The following is a 21,224-nucleotide window of genomic DNA, read 5'->3' on the forward strand; positions in this document are numbered from 1 at the left end:
GAAATAAGGATACATCATTAAATTCTAACAAGCCGAAAACCAACTACTTTCAGAAAAAGAATCTACACGTAAACAATGCTACAGTCATAAAACACAAACAGAACTAAAGGATCCCCAGGAACTTAAAACTAAGTTATCAAACCCCTTGGGATCCTAACAACACGAGTCATGTGATGCTGACCTGGCCCAAAAAGAGCTCAAAGAGGACACCAACTGGATCAATGCTGAATTATAACAGCAGCTCTTTGAGTCCTTCTCAACACAAGAAAACAAACTTCAGACTCTGCAAGGTAGCATTAGCATATCCAACAGGAAACCTGGTGCTGCACAAATCCCTGAAACATATTTTTAGATAAAAAGTAAGATCAGGGGAAACCATTTGGGGGCCATGAGCTCAAATGCTTTGTGGTGTCCCCAATGTTTAAAATCACAATAATACAGTATTTGTCACTGTTTTTCACCTATTTCTCTGAAATAACTTCTTAATATTAATGTTTTGGAAATAGTTATACATAAGAGGAGAAAATAGAGAAAACACTAATGAAATTTTGCATCAACTATGGTGCATATACTTCCACAAAAGATAACAATGTTTTACCTATCATGAAGGACCGATAACAAAGACAACAGATTTTAAGTGGAAGTAAAATGAGTAAACAAAGTAGAATGAATGAAAGGCAACATTACAGGAGTGCAATACAGAAATAGGGCTCATCTTTTAAAGTGTTCTAAGGATAAGACTTGTTTTAGGGGTTTGCATCAAACAAATACATGTATACAACATTGACAAAAGTGTTTTGATACAAATATACCAACTAAATAAACGGTTGTTGAGATATATGGTCATAAATCTCACTACAAAGGACTCTTTTTTTTTTAGATTCGGTTGTACTCCTTTATGACAAGGGGAACCCTGGTGCATAAACCGACAGCTGATACAATGGCTGACAACACGGAAAGTAGGGAGGAGTTTTACTTTCTGTAGAAATAGCTACATTAACTATCAGCTGACCAATAATTGCTCGCTATTATGAGGAAGTGGAGTCAGAAGATGAAAGTCAGCTTTCATCACATGGTAGGGAAAAAGTTTTGCGAGTTGCTTCCATAGACATTATATACGTAGACGCCCCATTGGACGCTGCCGGCCGCTAGGCTGACGTGCCTACAGGGCGGCCATCTTGGGTCAGACCACAGATCAGACAGCTGCTGTCAGAATGGAGGCAGCTCAGATCTCATTTTTATCACATTAGTCCGTGGGCCAGAATCTGTAGGGTGACTTTTCGTATGAACTGTCAGGGGGCAACTTTCTTCCACCGGGAAAAGTTGCTACACATAGCAGTGAACTCAAAACACCATTGTTCCCACGTTTTCACTTGCACATTAATAAGTTATAGCCGATAAAAAAATATAAACTGTGGCGCTCCGGTCGAAGAGGTCACGTGATTCGATTTTTGCTGCTCAGCCAATCAGATCGCTGTATTGTCAGCTGTGCGCGTTCACCAGTTCATCATGGCTGCGCCCGTAAGATGTTTGTATGCATTTGTTTCCAGACGAAGAAAGCCCAATAATAGCATTTTCTGGCGCCAGCTGGCTGAGATCTTGATGGCAAGAAAAAAGAAAAAGCCCAGACCATCCATCCATCCATCCATCCATCCATCCATCCATCCATCCATCCATCCATCCATCCATCCATCCATCCATCCATCCATCCATCCATCATTCATTTTCCAACAGGCTTATCCCCGCTGGGTTTGCGAGGTGCTGGTGCCGATCTCCAGCTGTCAATGGGCGAGACGCGTTGTATAAACTCGTTGTGCCAAACGAGTTATCCCCTTCGGAATTTGTAGAATTTTGTATTGTATTTTTGAAATCAATAAAAGTTTTAACCTTCAGCTTTGTGAAGTCTAAATATTTTAAATATCACATTCTAATAAAATGAAATAGATTTTTTAAACTCCTAATACATTGTTCTATTTTTAAAAGAGACATATCTCGTTTTCTTAATATGGTTAATATCTTTATATGGTTCTTGGTTGAATTAAAATCTTATTAAATCTGATAATTTTGGTGTTACATTTATTCAGTGTTCATTTGATCACACGTGAAATCCGCTCTATATGATCCATTCATGCGGGTCAAAAAGAAAAGAAAAAGAAAAAAGACGAACAAGCAGACAGCTGTGATGAACTCAGGAAGGTGGATTTTTGGTTTCAGCAGACAGACATGTGACAATCTAATAACATAAAGCTAATATTTTCGTGACACGTGTGGAAATGACCACAGAGCCGTTTACTTTCTCATAACGTGTTATATTGAGTGATCAATCGAGTTTTAACCGACATAGCAATCCTTTATGATCGCACTAACAAGTGTTACATTTTCATTTTTTTCACACTAACTGAACGATAATGTAACGACACCATTGCTATATTTCGTTAAGAAAAGTAAAAGATCTTCATTTCCACGCCTAATAGGTTGGAAATGAGGCGGAGTTGACTGGGTTCATTCTTCCAGTTGAATGCGCTCTCGGCGCAGGGAATACAAATTCTGCCGGGGATAAGTCGTTTGGCTGTGCTATCCTAGCGCAGCAGGTCTCGGTGATATCACAGTAAATTGGGCAAAAGTCTGGGCTATTTCTGCCCTGCGATGGACTGGCGACCTGTCCAGTTTATACAACGCCTCTCGCCCATTGACAGCTGGAGATAGACACCGGCACGTCGCGAACGCAGGGATAAGCGTGTTAGAAAATGGATGGATGGATGGATGGATGGATGGTGTTTTGAGTTCACTGCTATGTGTAGCAACTTTTCCCGGTGGAAGAAAGTTGCCCCCTGACAGTTCATACGAAAAGTCACCCTACAGATTCTGGCCCACGGCCTAGTCCGTGTCCGTGGGCCAGAATCTGTAGGACGTCTCCTTAAGAAGTTTCGTATATATATATATATATATATATATATATATATATATATATATATATATATATATATATATATATATATATATATATATATATGTATGTATATATATATACTTCAGGCTGAACACTGGCTCTGTGACTACTGTAACGAACAAACAAAAAGCAATAGTGTAGTCAGTGTTGCCAAATTAGGCTTTTGAACACATTGAGCTGGAAAAAAAAAAATAGCTTATGGGCAGATTGTAAAAACTTTCAGAAGCTTTTTATAACATTTGTTAGGCTTTTAGAATGAATTACTAACAAAATAGATCAAAAGTTTTTTATTTTTTAAATAAGTTGAATCTGTCGATCTGACATCATCAATGAATAATAGTTATAATGAATAATATTGATTGTTATAATAAAACAAGAAAAGAATAATGATTAATCAAGTGTTTGGTCAGTGTAAACGCCCAAGAGGGGTTGAGTTTTACTTATCAACTTAAAAATATTTCATGACTGTGTCTAAGAGAAATGTTTAATTGAGCTATACTGAGAGAAATTAAGTTTATATTAAGGTAGATTTACAACACATGTTGGGAAGCTATTTATAATTTATTTTTTCTGCTTGATATATCCTGATTGATAAAGAGATCTTGTGTGTTATTTGGTTGTGTGATTGTACATTTTGTTTGGAGCCCATATGCACAGTTTTTTTCTTTGCTTCAGCGCAGTTGTGTGCTAATGGCATGTTCTTATGTGTTTAATAGTTCTGTGCTTTTACATGAGAGAGTTTGAGATTTGAGCTTGTTTTTTTCTTTTAGGTTTGGCAGGTTTTATGCTGGTTTGGGTTACTGGAAACTAACAGTGACATAGGGTAACCTGTAGCGCCGTGTCTTAACTCAAAAGTCCAGCATAAGCTACACACTAATAAACACGAGCACTGATGTAAGGCTGGACACTGACTGAAGTAACAATTCTGACTAGAACAGGTTCTGTAATTACAGCAGCTATGAGAACAAGGAGCAGAACAAAGCAAGAGGTCCTTCTACCTGCAAGTAACTTAAGTCTCTTCAGTTGCAGTTTTAGTGCTTGGTTCTGCTCCTTGTGCTCCTAGCTAACCCTCCTAGCTGTCTAGCTAACCCTCCTAGCTGTCTAGCTAACCCTCTTAGCGTGAATGTTTACTCCAGTTTAGACTTCAGTGCTGACATTTCAAACAGAAATTAATGGCACTCCTTCCAGCTCGCTTTCTGCTTCGTTGTCACTTCTTGTAATTGTTTGGTAATCAGACCAAATTTCCATCCCACTTTACCGACACCAACAGTGACCACAGCCGAACCACGGCGGCGACTGAAGGCTATGACTCGGTGTCCCGCCCTACTCCAGCTGTGATTGGCTAGCATGTTGCCGTCAGTCGTTGATTAGATTGGTTAAATTGAATGATTGACACATCAAAGATAGTACTAAAAGGACGATGGCCACTCCGAGGTAAAAAAAGAAAGAAACAGGGTTCCCACACCTTGGTGAACATCAAATTCAAGGACCTTTCAAGGACTTTCCAGGACCAATTTCCTCAAATTCAAGGACCACACGTGGCGGCATTTACCTACTGTGACCTCTGAATAGGTTATCATATTTTAATACAATGCAAATTCAATAAAAGACTAAACGGCATAGAAGTTGTTGGGTCAGAAGCAATGCAAGAAAGTGGACTTAATTTATAGCCTACCTTGATATTGATCATATTCATAGCCTACATTTATATCCACAGTACATGGCTATGCTATACTACATTACATATAGGATGTACATTAGCCTACCGTTTCATGGAATTTTATGGAAAAAAGCGCAGCATTGAGATGTTCAGAATTATATCAATTTGTTTCACTTACTTTCATCTTTGATTAAGCTAGTTTTTAACTTTGACTCTGAAAAGTCGCTAAATATGGCGACAAAGTCGCTGAGTTGGCAACACTGCATGAATGTAACCTATTGGACGCACGTAGGCCTAAACCATAGCCTACCAACTAACGAAGAAAAGCGAACGTACTTTTGCAAATTAGAAGTCTGCGGAATCAACATCATTTTAAAAGATCGTGTCGTAGTAAAATAATGACACGAGTCGTCATCCGTGTGAACTTTCAACCCCACAAAACAATTCAAGGACTTTCAACGACAAGGTGTTTTTTTTTGGCTGTTTTCAAGAACTTTCAAGGGCCTTGAATTATATTTTTCAGATTCACAAACTTTCAAGGATTTCAAGGACCCGTGGGAACCCTGAAGAAAAAGAAAAGACAGCTTCCAGTCCAGGGCGGGCACAGCTGGCTCACAGGGCGGGCACGGCCCCCCAATGCCCGCCCATGCCGCCGGTCTGCAACGCCGGGTCTGCTACTCAAATAGCACAATTAGCTCCTCAGTATGCAGTCAGGTTCTTCAGAGTCCTGCTAATTAACTGATTATTTGACTCAGGCGTGTCAGACCAGGGACACATCTAAAGGTTGCAGGACACCGGCTCTCGAGGACTGGAGTTGGACACCCCTGCATTAGCACATATTGTGTTTATGCTGGGAAAAACTGTAACTGTAAAGCATGAGGATCATCTATCAGACAATCTTACTTATGGAAGGTAATTCTCCAGGATGTGGATTGTAGTATCCTTTTATTTGCGCACCCATTAGCAGAGCAAAAATCGGGCATCCTAGGATGGAGCTCTGGAAGTTTGCTAACTGTCAATACAAAATCGGAATTATGTATTAAGTTAGATAATAATTTAATTCAATCAATTGATCTCATGTAGCCCCTAAAAGGGTGACGTTTTTAGTCAGCTAATTTATCTGGAAATCGGTTGAGAATTCACCGGATTCAGAGTATCTGAAAACATAAAGTACATTTTCCTGAATTGACGTGTATTCTGTCTGACTGCAGCTTGGTCTGACCTAAGATGGCTGCTCTCTCGGCACGCCTCTCACCCGACGACGGGGCGTCTACGTATATGATGTCTATGGTTTCTCCTTCCATGTTTTAGCTGCCAGCAGAGCCAAGAGCTCCCCCCTGAGGTGAAGCTGCGCAGCAGTAGTGTCTTTTTTCAGATTAGAAGACAATACCTGGTTTGTAATTTTGAAACTTTTACATTGGAATATTAAGATAAACAATTATTCCAATAAATTATATTTAGCCTTGATTAAATATAATCAAGGCTAAATAGGCTAAGCATTAAACATGTTTTATTACAAGTGCATTTGCAGCCCCTGTGAAATCATAGCAAGTGAGACAGAGTACTCTCAAGAAATTCCTCAAGTTGTAAATGCCCTGACTGACTACGAACAACGTTTTTCCCAAAACCTAACACACCAACCAAGCAACACCCAGGATTTCTGTCAGTATTTTGGGGCCATTTAGGTCCCACAGATAGTGGAACATCATGCATATGTAAATCAGCAGCCTCAGATTCTCCACAAGTGTAACCACCAGCAAATATATATTTTAAAGTAGTTTTCAAATATATGTATCCTAAAATATTTCTAGTTTTTTTGCTGGCGTTACAGAAATACTGCTTATTGACAATTTGTACAATGAATATGGGGACATCTTGGACAGAAATCTACATTGTATTACCAGCCTGTGTACTTGCAGCAATAAGATAAGCATTGTCATCAGAACACTTCAGGGGATTTACTTGCCCTTCTTTTCACTGAGAATATAATTTTGTTTATGAACACCAAAGTGGTTGCATGTCATTTGCCATTGCTTTAACAATCTTCACAAATAAAAATAACTTTCTTCATATGTTGTTCTGTAAACAAGCATGCACCAAAAATGAGAAAAATAATATAGTCATAGTAATATAATCATAGTTTCAGTGTCAAATGTACTTTTCGAAAGGATTAAACATTTGCACATTTCACACAAAGCAACACTCACGCATAAAAAACACTTCTATGATGTGAGTTTATTACCACTGATAATGTAGTAGTAAGTGGTCATTAATTATTCTGTCTTTCATGGTTCAATCATGTCACTAAAATAAGCACACAGGATTTCTCCTAATATATAGAGAACATTTTAAATAGGAAATAAAATGACCACAGCATGTATTCTGCTGCTACTTTAAGCGAAATTGTTGCTGATGTTTGGTGACAGCCTCAACTTTGTCAGGCCGAGGTAGATGTACAGAAAGGGGAGGAGTCAACATATCCCGCAAGACAGGAATAAATATAATAAATTGAAAGATATTGCATGCACTTACTATATACATTTTACTCGTCAAAAGAATGGGCAGCAAACTTTTTAAGCTGTACTGCGATTAAATCAATTTACAGAAATTACTTTTCTCTGGGATGCTGTTAACAAAAAACACTTCATCTTTCTTTCACTTCGGATGACAGAGGTCAAATCTTTTGGACTTCAAAAGTTCTAATTTGGCTTCAAGGTGGTAAATAGCTTGTACTTGTATAGCGCTTTAACTGGTCTTGACAAACTCCAAAGCGCTTTACACTACAGTTCAGTCATTCACCCATTCACACCCTGACGGTGGTGAGCTATGTTAGTAGCTACAGCTGCCCTGGGGCACACTGACAGAGGTGAGGCTGCCATGCACCGCTGCCACCGGGCCCTCTGACCACCGCCAGCAGGCAAGGTGGGTGAAGTGTCTTGCCCAAGGACACAACGACAGAGACAGTCAGTGCGGGGGATCGAACCGGCAACCTGCCAATTGCAAGACGAACTCCCTAACCTCTGTGCCACATCGCCCCTAGTAGTAGTCAGATAGTGTTACAACAGCCTGCACCAAGTAACCTCGGGGTTACTTGGTGCCCCGCACAACATGACATACATGACAGACTAACTCACTAGCTTAACCTGAAAACGGGCTTTGAACGGAGGGCGGTAACCAGTCCAGACAAAGACTTCGACAAACCGCGGAAAACCAGAAAGGCCTGACGTAGGAAACCATGAAGAGAGAGAGAGAGAGAGAGAGAGGAGGGGGGAAGAAGCGTAGAAAAGATTTCTTACACAGCCGATCGCCACGGCTCGTTTCTTATTAAACAAAACTAAACAGCACAAATCACTTATAATAGAACCACACATTGAAAATATAAAGCACAGTTCAAACAAACTCCCTTAGAAGTACTTAAGCATTAAAACTATTCCTAATATGTTTTGCCCAGGCACAAAATATCACCTTACGGGTGAAAAAAGTAAGATAATCTTTTATGTGATATTGCTCCAAACAAAGGAGACCTTTGTTGCCCTGCTCAGCGTCCGTGGATTTCAGCCGGGATCTATCGTGGAGATGCGGCAAAGTTCACTGCTGATGACAAGAAAACGTTGATTCTCTGGGTGCTTCTTCGACCTATTTGGCCAAAACAAATTGAACGGATTCTGTTGGTTCCCTGAAAGATGATGGATCTTCCAGTTGATTTAAAGATTAATTTAGGTTAACTTTAAGTCAAGACCTCCCTGGTGAGATGCAGGGGAAACCAGGTGATGCAATGAAGCTTGGGCCTGCTAAGAATCGATGACGGGCCTACCACGTGCAGACAGTACGCAGAAATTCAGTTGAATGTCTTCTCAACACAGCGGCACAGCACAGGAGAGGGAACATTTGGTTGTCCACAGTGGTTTTATGCCCGGGTGTAATTTGATCTCTTGACAGTCACCATCTCTCTGTACAGTGATGGGAAGCTGTAGACGCCCCAATAAGTTGTAGTCCCAGCTGTGTTGCATGCTAGGAGTTGCAGTTCGCCATGTCATAATGGTATAACAATTTTTAAATTTTCAAGCTGTGGTTTAAACCCTTTTGAACCTGGAGATGATGTCCTAAACCAATGTCCGACAGAGGAGGAACACAGGGACCACTCAAGACAAGATTGAAATAAGGCAACTTTATTTGTATAGCACATTTTTGTCCAAAGGCAACTCAGAGTGCTTGTAAGTAGTAAATGGCTTGTACTTCTATAGCGTTTTATCAAGTCCAACAACCCCAAAGCACTTTACACTACAGTCAGTCTTTCACACACACATTCACACCCTGACAGTGGTGAGCTATGTTACTAGCCACAGCTGCCCTGGGACAGACTGGCAGAGGCGGGGGTGCCATACATCGGCGCCACCATGCCCTCTGACCACCGCCAGCAGGCAATTTTGGGAGAAGTGTCGAACTTCCAAACTCTTGTGCCACCAAAATAGAATTTAATAAAAACAAAAGAAACTTAAAAACATTAAAAACAAATTGCTAAGGGTAAGCAGTGGCAAATATAAAATATCTGAGCACAATTAACTTCTCGATTTTATTTGACTCATTTGTTGTTTCAGACTACAGAAGAGGTGACCAGATGGCCATTTGTCCTTTCTGAGGTTCTTATGGTGATACATTATTAAAAGTTATCTGTAAAATGTTATCATTTGAAAAATATTATTGTTTATCTGGAAAGGAATTACATTTTCTACACATAAAATCATATATTGTATCTTGTTTTAGTCGACAATGAGAAGTATTGGGGAAATACAAGGGTCTGCCTCCCCCTGTTCAAAGTTGCTATTGTGATGACCTGATTAAAATATAAAGCGGTTCAATATGTGTCCGATGTTTTTCTTTGAAAATGCGTTGTTGAACAATGAGCTAGCTGGCTGAGCCTCTCAACACAAAGGGACAGTTATTTATCCACCACTCATTAACCAACATTTGACAGGAATGATGATGTGCTGGTGAGGAGGATGTGTGGCCTGGACTCCTCATGATTCCTGGGCTCTCATTGGCTGCAGAAACCTGTTGGAGCTTTTCCCAGAGCAATAAAAGAGAGCTCTAAGAACCTGCCGGTTTTTCAGACCTGTGGTAAGCTTCCTGAAGTCGTGTGGCTGAGAACCTTTTGGGAACCATTGAAGGACCATTGCTGGTTGAATTAGCTTGTCTCATAACCAGAGCAGTTCTGTACAATAAGTACGGTACTGGGCTCCAAACACAGCTTTGCACTCCGCCTCTGTGCTGAGGAGGATTTCACGCTTTTCAGCTTTATTTAATCTACTTTTCTCCTCATCAACAGACTGGATTTTGCCACAAGTTTGCCTGTTTTTAACAAGATCAAGAACTCAGCACTTGAACTTGATATCTAAAGACGCCTTTGACCTTTGGATTGATTCTGATTTTTAATGCTGCAATGTCCTCTTTACCAGGAGAGGTCCCGCAAAGGATGCGCCTGTTTCCCAGACAGAACTATCACCGCACTGGGCTCCCGCTGGATGGTAAGCACACAGATTTACAAAAACACAGCACTAGTTAAAAGAAAAGAGGTCAAGCTAGGATTAGCTATTTGAAACGCCCCCTGACCAGTATATTAGCAATATATTTAATAATATTAATATTACAACTAATTATAATAGTAGGGATTATAATAATTTGTATTATTAAAAATTATTTTTATATTATTGTTGTTATTATTATCAGTTTACTGTTTTTGCAAGGCCAGAGAGAAGCGGTTTTCCAAGTGTTTTTTTAAAGACTGGTCTTAAAAGCAGTTTGTGTTCTATGAGAATTTACTTCGATGGTCAACTTAATTTTTTTGGCCCATCGATCAATGGCATCTAATCTTGTGATGACAGCTTTTGTCAAGTCGAAATTGTTTTTAAAAATAGTGGATGTGTGGTGGACCTTATCCAAGTGAAAGAGCAAAAAATCTGCAGGTTGGATCGTTGGATTTTATGAGTCATGAACTTATAAAGAGATCTTCTGCCTCTTGAGCTTCTCAAAGTTTTAAACAAGAATTATACCCGAAGGACAACAGCTCCACAAAATACTTTAAATCCAGTAAGAATACTTCTATTTAAAGTTTTTCCGATATTTAGCAAAATACTTCATGGTTTCCTGGCAGTATCCACCCCCCTTGGGCAGGGAAGGGTCAACCAGCTGGGAGGTGTCTTTATTAACGGCCGGCCACTACCAAACCACATCAGGCACAAGATCGTGGAGATGGCCCACCACGGGGTCCGTCCCTGTGTCATCTCCCGGCAGCTGCGTGTTTCTCATGGCTGTGTGTCCAAGATTCTCTGCCGGTATCAGGAGACGGGTTCCATCCGGCCAGGAGCCATTGGTGGCAGCAAACCGAGGGTGAGGCTATTATATATTTCTATAGGCTACATAGACGGATATGCATCTTAATGACTCTGTGATCCTGCAGCAGATATCTACATTGGATGTGGAAAGACAGATAGAGGAGTACAGGCACGACAACCCTGGCATGTTCAGTTGGGAGATACAGGACAAGCTGCTGAAAGATGGGGTGTGTGAAAGAGGCACAGTCCCTTCAGGTTATTATTATTATTATTATTATTATTATTATTATTATTATTATTATTATTATTATTATTATTATTATTATTATCATATAATCATAGGTATTTTTATTCTGGACATTTACAGTGAGTTCAATCAGCCGCGTACTTCGAAATCGATTTGGTAAGAAAGATGTGGGCGAATGGGACAAAAAGGATGAAGACGGAGAAAAAGCAAACAAACACAGCATAGATGGCATCCTCTGCGATAAAGGTAGGATCGAAAAAAAGCCAGACTGTTTTCAGTATTTACTATTTTTTTCTAAGTGACAAATTGTCGACAAATTGGACTCAAATTGTTTTGCCGCTCTGGGTTTTGTGTTCTCCCAGCAGGCACTTTATTATTCATATTGTGGAAATGCAGAAGTGGATCGGGATCCCATGGGGATGGTTAAATGTTCCATTGAAAGCAAAGCAGATGGGTGAAAGCTGGCTGCAGTCAGAATGGGTTAGATCAGGATCAGGCTGACAATGGGCTTTGACACCGGAGCAGAGCGGGGGTCTCTGTGGCCTGTTAGGGGCAGAGCAGAAGCCTTTTTCTAAATTCTGAGAAAAAAGATGGGCAGGATAATCGCTTGCTGAATAAAAAACAGTTAAACTACAGCTGAAATGATGGGGTAACAGTCTAGTAAAAAAAAAACAGAAAAACAGTGGTCCATTGGCAATAGAGCACTTTCCCCTTTTCCTTTTTTCTATTAAAATCTAAAGACAATCTCTAAACAATTTTTGTTATATATATATATATATATATATATATATATATATATATATATATATATCTTCTGTCTTCCTGTCATCCAGGTCTTACGTTCAATAATTTGACGACTGAGCCTATTACAACTGGTAATGAAACTAGTGTGTGATGAATAGGCAATTGTACAGGAAAAGGGTATAATAGCTCAAAGGCCTAGTAAGAAATACATTTATCCCCTATCAACCCTCACTCTCTTATTTCCAGGCACATGTTCTATGTTCAAAGGCTTTAAAGCAGATTAGATTAAACCCTTTATTTCTTTTCACTTTCATCTCTCACTGGCACATAGCTTCGTTTGAGGACCACAGTCTAATTTCAGAGTTTAAAGTGTAAAATAGATAAATAGAAATTCTGATGGTTTTCTCTTTTTCTTTTTTTTCTTTTTGTGTTTTTTACTTTTTTGACACTACAAGAGTTCACTTAAGGCTAAACAAAATTGTTCTGGCTATATTCTATTGTTACAAAAAAACCAATGAAACATGGTATTTTGCTCAATATCCTTTGGTGTACATTCTAAGAACAAAAATATATAAAATATGCTACATACTGGATCAGTCAGAATCAGAATCAGAATCAGAAATACTTTAATAATCCCAGAGGGAAATTGTTGTTTCAGTACAATCGCCATAACAAACAAACAAACATCACAAACATTTCAGGGGGAGAAGATTTACTGAGGCCACATGGCGCTGACATTACTCTGTGAAAAGATAGAGGCCACAAACAAATGGAAGGTGTGAGGGAAAAAAAAACACAACTCAAACTTTATCCTATAACAGGACACAGTTTAAGATATCAAAAAACCTCTTGCACAAAAAGCACAAATAAGACGAGACACATATAGCAGAAGGTAAACATTTGAGACTAATCGCGTGTAAGTTAATCAGTTTATATGAGCATCAGTTGTGTGTCTGTATGGGTGAAAGTGTTCATATTTCTGTGAACACTCTCCAGAGGCCATTGTCCTTGATGTTATCAGCCGGCCAATAGTTCAGGAAGCATTCGCAGATGTCAGCGGGGAAGAGGGGTAGCCGTGGAGCGTTTCTGAGCATTCTCCGCCATAACAATCCAGGTGTAGAGATAGGGAGGGCAAATATGTTATTTGTTATGAGGGCAAGCTGCACTGCCTTTCCTGTCAGCTTTAAGTCTTTTGCTGGCTCCAAATGGTGAAATCCAATTTTCCAAATTGTTGGGCTATTCCGCGCTTCACTTCCAGATTTGATCCCATCACCCCTTTGAGTTCAACCAGCGAAGCCAGTCTGTGTACCAGTACATCCAGCTTTTCGGCTCTGCTCCTCCACCTTCCAGAACTGTCCGTTCACCGCCTTAGTGAGCGCGTCATATGCAGCCGGCAGCCTGATCAAGGCCAAATGGCTACCGACATCCGCTGTATTTGCTGAGACATCAAAAATCCACCAAATTCAATAAATAGAAATCCAAGTATCCTGAATCCAAACATGCAAACGTTTCAAAAGTCCAGGAATGACAAAATCGAAAGACACACCGTTTTCCATCCAAGAATATAGGGTGTATCCCACAAAATGAGTCAAATCAGGACCGGACGGGTCCCCCTTTCGTTGCCTACCCGTCGAAAAATTTTTATCAATAGCACTGAGAGACCATCTTACCAGATCCATATTTTTCAGAGTTCGGTTGATATGAAGAAAGTTCTCAGAAGGACAAGACATAGCAGAGCAGGAGGGGGGGGGTTTGTGAAAGCTGGAAAGGAGAGAAAGACACGACCGACCTCAAAGAGAGACAGAACAGCTATATATTATTTATACCACTGGTAAAAAGTCCACAAAAATAAAATAAAAAAACAATCTGATGATCGGAGTTGTTTTACTGAATCCTAATAATGTTTTGGTTCACAGAATCTAAAAAGTATGCTCTCTGAAAAAATATCTATATATATATCTATATATATAGATATAGATATATATATTTCTGTATTTATGTGTGTGTGTGTACTTAGCAGCTATTGCAGTTGTGCTTTTAATCCTTGTTGATATGTTAATATGATAAGCCAAACCTCTAAAAAATATATTTTCCCCTGATGCTGCCGGTGGTCAGAGGGCTTGGTGGCACCGATGTATGGCAGCCCCGCCTCTGTCAGTCTGCCTCAGGGCAGCTGTGGCTAGCATAGCTCACCACTGTCAGGGTGTGAATGTGTTTGTGAATACTGACTGTAGTGTAAACTGATTTGGGGTCGTTGGACTTGATAAAGCGCTATACAAGTACAAGCAGTTTACCATTGATGATAGGAAACATTTTAAGCCATAATACATTTTGAACAGAGTTAAAATTAAAATAATCTCTGTTTATAAATTAGGACGAGACAGTGCTGAAGTCCACTTTGGGTGAGCGAAAAATATGTGAAAAGCAAGGATGGGGGATGACTTCAAATGCAGTAGAGAGGAAAGAAACACACAGAAAGCAGATTCAGTGCCCAGTTGTAGCTGTTAGAAATAATTTTCCTCAGGCATACACTTTTACTCCACACCATTTTCATATTTTAGCAGGTTGAAATAAGGGCCCAAATGTTGGAAGGTGATAACACAATCATTCCACGTTGGTCTGGGGCTGTGCATCACTTTATTAAAGCGGGATTAACTTCATCTTTTTTCCCCGCTGGCTTGTACCAAAAATCATCACCTCAAAGAATATACTAAAAAAGAAAAAAAGCCAGTTTGAAGCACCAAGAAATTTGTTCAACAGTAATCATTTTAAATTGCTTTCAGTTTCTCAAGTATGCTTAGGGTTTTACCACATGAAATACATGCGGGGGAAGTGGTAGCCTAGTGGTTCAAGCATTGTGCTTGCGTCCGAATAGTTCTGGGTTTGACTTCCGTAGACTGGCACTCTGGATCCCTGAGCAAGACCCTCAGTTCCACAACGCTCCCTGGGCAACTGGTTAAATGTGGATGAGAAATTCCATTGGGATGTGTGGTGCAATGACAATAAAGATGATGTTTCTTCTTCTTTAAACATTATCTAAATTTAGTGTTATTACCTTTGGCAGAAAAGTAATATAGAAACAAATAAAATGTACTTAGACAAATTCAGTTGTGTAAACACAAGTCAAGAGATGAAGTGTGATACAATACACCCATAACAAAAAATAGCTACATCTATAATAAATTATTCTTTTTTAGCTTTATATGCCAAAACATGAATGTTTCTTTTTCTGTTTGCATATTTGGAGGTATCAGACAAACTTTCAACTTTAATATTTGTACAGAAAAACTTTAGGTGTTCTGTACAAATATTTGGCTAATTTTAATCAGCCATCAAAAATATTACATACATATTTTCTGTGTAAATTTTATTATTATATAATATCATTATCTTCACAGTGCAAATTGTATAAAACAATTTTTTTTAATCCACATATTCAATTTATTTACTCAGAGGAAAAGTGATATTTACTTTATATTTCTAGGACTAGAAATTATTTTAAATTAAACTTTGAAATTCAACATAGGGAGGGGGTAGCTGAACTGGGAAACATCTTTTAAACTAAGAATAGCAGACTGCTTCTTTTTTTGCTATTGGGTTCTAAGAAATTTTTCCTTAATCCCTGTTTAATTTTGCCAAGGATCTTGTCTGGCGACCCAGTTGGAGGCTGATCAATTAACAAAAGAAAATAGTACACAAAGAGCAAATGGATACCACAGAGTTGGGGGAATTCAGAAGCGTCTGGTTAAAAGCCTGCTTGTAAAGGATACACTCAGAACAAAAGCATACAGAAAACTAACAGTACAAATATTATGAGAAAATAAATTAATTTGTATCTCCTTGGCTTGTACTTAACTGGCTTCTGGTTGAGACATTGAAAAACTTGTATTCAATTCCCATATATATAGTATATATATAGATATATATATATGTATATATATTATATATTATATATATATATATTATATATATATATATATTACTTCAGATTATGGATGGGTGTTGTTTTGTTTTTCACTGCTGTATATTCAGAATGCTGCTGCCCGTGTCCTCACTAAGGACTAAGAAAGTAGGAGACACATCACCCAGTTTAAGTTCCTTACACTGGCTCCTGTATCTCAGAGAATAGACTCTTAACATCCTTTTGTTAGTCTATAAATCCATGAATGGTTTAGCACCTAAATACATCATAGACTTGTTATCAGTGTATCAACCCTTCAGACCACTTAGGTCTTCTGGCTCTAGCCTGCTCTGCAGAACCAGAACCAGAACCAGACACGGAGAAGCAGAATTTAGTTCCTATGCTCCACTGATCTGGAATAAACTTCCAGAAAACTGTAAAAGTGCGGAAAGCCTGAGTTCCTTTAAATCACGATAAAAAAAACTGTTTGTTTAGGATTGCCTTTGACTGTTCTAGTTAAACAGTTCTACTGAAACATCAGTAGTGCTATTTTTTTTAGTCCAACTGTTTTTAATGTTATATTTTGTTTCTAAATTTTATTCCTACTTACTTTTATTCTGTTTTATTTTCCTATATTGCCTTACCTTGTCTTGCCTTGCCTATCGAATGACTTCAAGGACAAAGACCTCAGACAATGTTGACAAAAAAAAAAAAGCTTCTTTGGTTAGGAAGAAAAAAAATAGACACTTGTGTGCGAGCCACCAGAATTGACACACTCTTGGATAGGCGTTGAAATGTTTTCAAAAAGAACTGAGTGAAAGAGTTTTGTATGTGGTGTAGTGTTTCCAAGCAGCAGAGCCAGAATTTTTGCAAGATGTTTTAAGATGTCAAATGTGACTGAGTTAATTTAGCTGACAATGGGTCTGAGAGGCACCCCCTCTTTGTGTATTTTTGGAATTTCATATTATGAATGGAATGGCCTTGCCTGGGTACAGCTGACAATAGAAAGGAGTGACTGATTTCTTTCCCTCTTTCCAGTGTTTGTAGTCAGTTATTTTATTTTTTTAGTTATTGGTTGGGTCCCTTTTCAGGGTCTCGCAGGTATTACTGTCTATCAGAAGATGCATTATTGCATTATCGTGATTCAAGTGACCAAGTACTCCACTCACACTGAGCAATAGCTTTTAAGGACCCAGGACAGTGACGGGTGGTCATTGATTTGCATCTGACTTAGAAAGCGCCTAGGAGGACGGGCCTCCATGTCTTTAAAAACATCAGCACACCAACTGCAGGTTGTTCAAGTGCGAGCCACCAGAATTGACTCCTGGACAGGTGTAAAAACGTTTTCAGAAAGAACTGAACAAATGTCTGGTTGCCTCCGATTTAAGCCTGTTTGCTGTTGCGATAACCCGGATAAATGAGAATTTGCACAGGCAATACAATTTCCTGAAATTACTTGCATATTGTTTTCTCTTTTTTTACTTCAACCATACATTATTTGAGTATTCATTTGTTCTCATTTTGTTAAAATATTTAGACATTTTTTGGGAGGAAAAAAATAATTGATTATGAGCTTTCGAGTAACAAATATTTGCGAAGCAAAGAATTTGGAATATTAATGCACTGAATAAAGAATATTTCAAGACAAAACACTAACCTCATACAAAGAGCCAAAACATTTGTTGTCTTAATTTGTAATAAAATTTCAGAAAGTTTAATACTTAGTTTTTGTTACATCTTTTAAAAGAGAATAATTTAAAATATAGATTTTTTTTAAATGGAAGTTCAAACTTAACAGAAAATAAATATGTATTAGTATTAACAAAGTGTCCAATAATTGCATGCTTAAAATTGTTATCAAAGATTTTCATGAATGAAAATATGCTATCCTAAAATCCTGTTTAGGATTACAGTGACCTGTGTGCTCAGTTCCATAGTGGGGGTTTTCATGATTTTCCTTATCAAACTGTGGAGAAAATCTGATTTCCCTGGAAAATTACCTTAGATAGACAAGGATTACTGGGGTAGAATGGCACAACAGTCTCCACAAAATACATAATTGGCATTTAAAAAAGAACTAAAGATAATAAACTTTTATTTGAAATCGGTTCCTATAGATATTTACTTAGACAATTGACCCAATACGACACATTCAGTCTCAGTTATCTTGTCATTGTATTATTCACACATTTCCTTGAATCTGATCTCTTTATGAAGAACCAGTTCACAACAAAGGCCCCTTTAGAGAAAATTGCAATATAGAAATATATAATTAAACCAATTAAACCTGATTTAAACATAACTACACAGATTCCAGATTGATCCAAGTCTTAATACAAAGCAGTCAATTTCTGTTTGTTATGCTAGTTTTCAAGTATATACATAATTTAGTTTAGAATGTAAGTTTGAGGTGAAATGTAAGTATAGATTCAAAATTAACAAAATTGTTATATATATATATATATATATATATATATATATATATATATATATATATATATATATATATATATATATATATATTATAAAATTGGGAAAACAAATTTTCCACCTTTTTATTTTTATTAGTGATCCCCATTAGTATTAGCAGTCTTCATGCTTTTACTTTTTTATCCTCTTTACACTGCTAAGGATCACAACATCTGCCAATTTGTGTGAGCCCAGAAGCTCCCTGTGCAGGTCATCAGTTGTACTAAGAGACAAAAAAAAATAAAGAAATAAAAAAATACAAGATACCCCTAAACGGGTAATCACTCTTCGGCTGTGGTAGAATCAAGGGTGAATCTAGACTGTGGAGTGGAGTTGATAAATAGCTGCACAAAACACCTTCTATGCTAATCACCACTGTGCTGCCCTTCTTATTAGTACAATCATGATATGTTTGCTAGTCATGACACTTTAAACCCTCAAAAGGAGATTTGGAGTTTAAAGGACTCCGCGTTAATGTTTCTTAACATGTTGTTGACTGATCTTAGCGTTTGCTACTGAAATCGACTTTTCCAACAAAACAAACTACTCTGCTTTTTAAACAGGTTGTTGGCAAGTAAGTAAAGAACACAAGCATCTGAATATGCCAACTAAATATCTTCTTTCAAAGACCGGTCTGCTGACACGCAAACAGCTGCTACCAGGGAAAAAAAGAGACATAAAAATAAAAATGTAGCCAGCCGTTGTTTTGTGCCTGCACTGAAAGAGCTGATGATCTCCTCTGGATTGCTTACTGAAACGGTATATACTGGAGACTTAAGGCAAGAAGGCTGTCAGTTTATGAAGTGGCTGTATTGTTCCCTTAAGACAGCAGCATAAAAGGCTCTGAATAGACACCCACTAAGTGACATGATTCAACTAGACAACAGTAAAACTGGGAAAGAAAAGCTTCTCTTCCCAAATACATTGGCTGATCAGCATTTGTAATGTCCCTGCTTTGAATATCTTTACTGGAGCACTGAGACGGATTGCTATGTCCAACTGTTGTGTTTTATGATTGCTATTCAGATTGAAGCAACTAGCCTACTGCCAATTGTTGGACCACAGGTTTATTTACAATTGGGGAAAAAACATTTCTAAAGTGTTGCATCACGTTTTGTAAACATGAAATTGTTGAAGTTATTCATTAACAAACTCTGGCTTTAGATGCAAATAACATTCAAACCAGACTGCACATTTTAAAACCAATAGTTTATGATCATCGAAACATTATTATATGACGTGTCACTCTAAGAAATGTATTTTTTTGTACTCAAAACAAATGCCCAATACATAAACTAATGAGTAATACAGCCTAATGACAAAACACACACTAGTGGTGGGAGGAATACACATGCTCATTGATTTAACTATACAAAACTTCAAAATGCTTTAAAGTTACTTTAAGCTATAGTATAATCAGCTTTTGTACATAAATCATGAGTCAATGTTATGACATGACATTCTACACACCTTCCCACATCTATACTGATAATTCAAAAAAATTACACATTTGCCTTTTGAATTCTAGCTTTTTACATATTATGAACATATATGTTTTATTTTTTGGATGTTCTTAGTTATTCACAAGCCTTTCCAATTTGACTTGATCCCCACTGCATAAATAATGACAAAACACCTCTCACACTCCTGGAGCCAGAAGACCTTAGTGTTCTGGATGGTTGATACACTGATAACAAGTCTGTGATGTATTTAGGTGCTAGGCCATTCAAGGATTTATAGACTAACAGAAGTATTTTAAAGTCTATTCTCTGAGATACAGGGAATAGTAAGGACTTTAGAACTGGAGTGATGTGTTCTACTTTCTTAGTTAGTGAGGACACTCACTAAGCAGCAGCCTTCTGGATCAGCTGCAGTTGTCTGATCCACTTTTTAGGCAGACCTGTGAAAACACCGTTGCAGTAATCAATTCGACTAAAGATAAACGCATGGATTAGTTTTTACAGATCCTTTTGAAACATTAGTCCTTTAATCCTGAAAATGTTCTTCAGGTGATAGAAAGCCGACCTTGTAATTATCTTTAGATGCTTTTGGAGGTTCAGGTCACTACACCCAGGTTTCGGGCCTGATCAGTGGTTTCTAGCTTAAGCGACTGAAGCTGTGTGCTAACTTTTGATCTCTCCTCTATTGGTCCAAATATTATTACTTCTGTTTTGTTTTTATTCAATTGAAGAAAATTTTGGCACATCCAGGCATTGATTTCTTCTAGGCATTTACTCAGTGCCTGAACTGGTTTATTGTCACATGGTGACAGGGTGATGTAAAGCTGTGTGATATGGTAGCTGATGTTGTTGTTTTTTATGATCTGAGCAAGAGGGAGCATGTAGATGTTGAATAGGAGGGGACCCAGAATGGACCCTTGGGGAACCCCACATGTGATTTTTGTCATTTCTGATGTAAAGTCACCTACTGATACAAAAAGTCCCTGTCCTTTAAGTAGGATTTTAACCAGTTGAGAGCTGTACTAGAGAGGCCGACCCAGTTCTCCAGGCGTTCTAACAGAATGGAGTGATTGACAGCATCGAATGCTGCACTGAGGTCCAATAGAACCAGCACGGTGGTTCTTCCACAGTCAGTATTTATATGGATGTCATTAAACACCTTGATAAGGGCAATCTCTGTACTGTGGTGAGCACAGAAGCCAGACCGGAAAACGTCAAAGCGGCTGGTCATAGTTAAGAAGGTGTTTAATTGTTGAAACACAATTTTTTCAATAATGTTACTGATAAAGGGGAGGTTTGAGATGGGCTTGTAGTTCTGGAGAAGTAATTTGCCTAAATAGTTCTTTTTCAGTAGTGGTTTGATAATTGCTGTTTATAGGGACTGGGGGAAAACACCTGACAGAAGGGACGTGTTTATTATCTGAGTCAAATCAGACACTATAACAGGCAAAACTTTCTTAA

The 21,224-nt window shown here is 38.3% G+C and overlaps 1 protein-coding gene across 7 annotated transcripts in view; it reads left to right on the forward strand.

The window, feature by feature from the left end:
- The first annotated feature begins 9,694 nt into the window (after positions 1-9,694).
- LOC105921808 (paired box protein Pax-7) overlaps positions 9,695-21,224 on the forward strand; it is a 55,965-nt gene continuing 44,435 nt past the window's right edge. For 3 of the 7 annotated variants that reach the window (XM_036142331.1, XM_036142468.1, XM_036142505.1), the window contains exons 1-4: positions 9,697-10,135; positions 10,762-10,997; positions 11,068-11,197; positions 11,310-11,435. In XM_036142331.1, the coding sequence (XP_035998224.1) occupies positions 10,051-10,135; positions 10,762-10,997; positions 11,068-11,197; positions 11,310-11,435 (577 nt within the window). In that variant the 5' untranslated portion in view covers positions 9,697-10,050. Of the gene's footprint in view, positions 10,136-10,761; positions 10,998-11,067; positions 11,198-11,309; positions 11,436-21,224 lie in introns of all 7 variants that reach the window. The other 4 variants (XM_036142431.1, XM_036142563.1, XM_036142406.1 and 1 more) reach the window with 3 other exon arrangements.

This window comes from Fundulus heteroclitus, chromosome 1, assembly GCF_011125445.2.
Source record: "Fundulus heteroclitus isolate FHET01 chromosome 1, MU-UCD_Fhet_4.1, whole genome shotgun sequence".
Lineage (NCBI taxonomy): Eukaryota > Metazoa > Chordata > Actinopteri > Cyprinodontiformes > Fundulidae > Fundulus > Fundulus heteroclitus.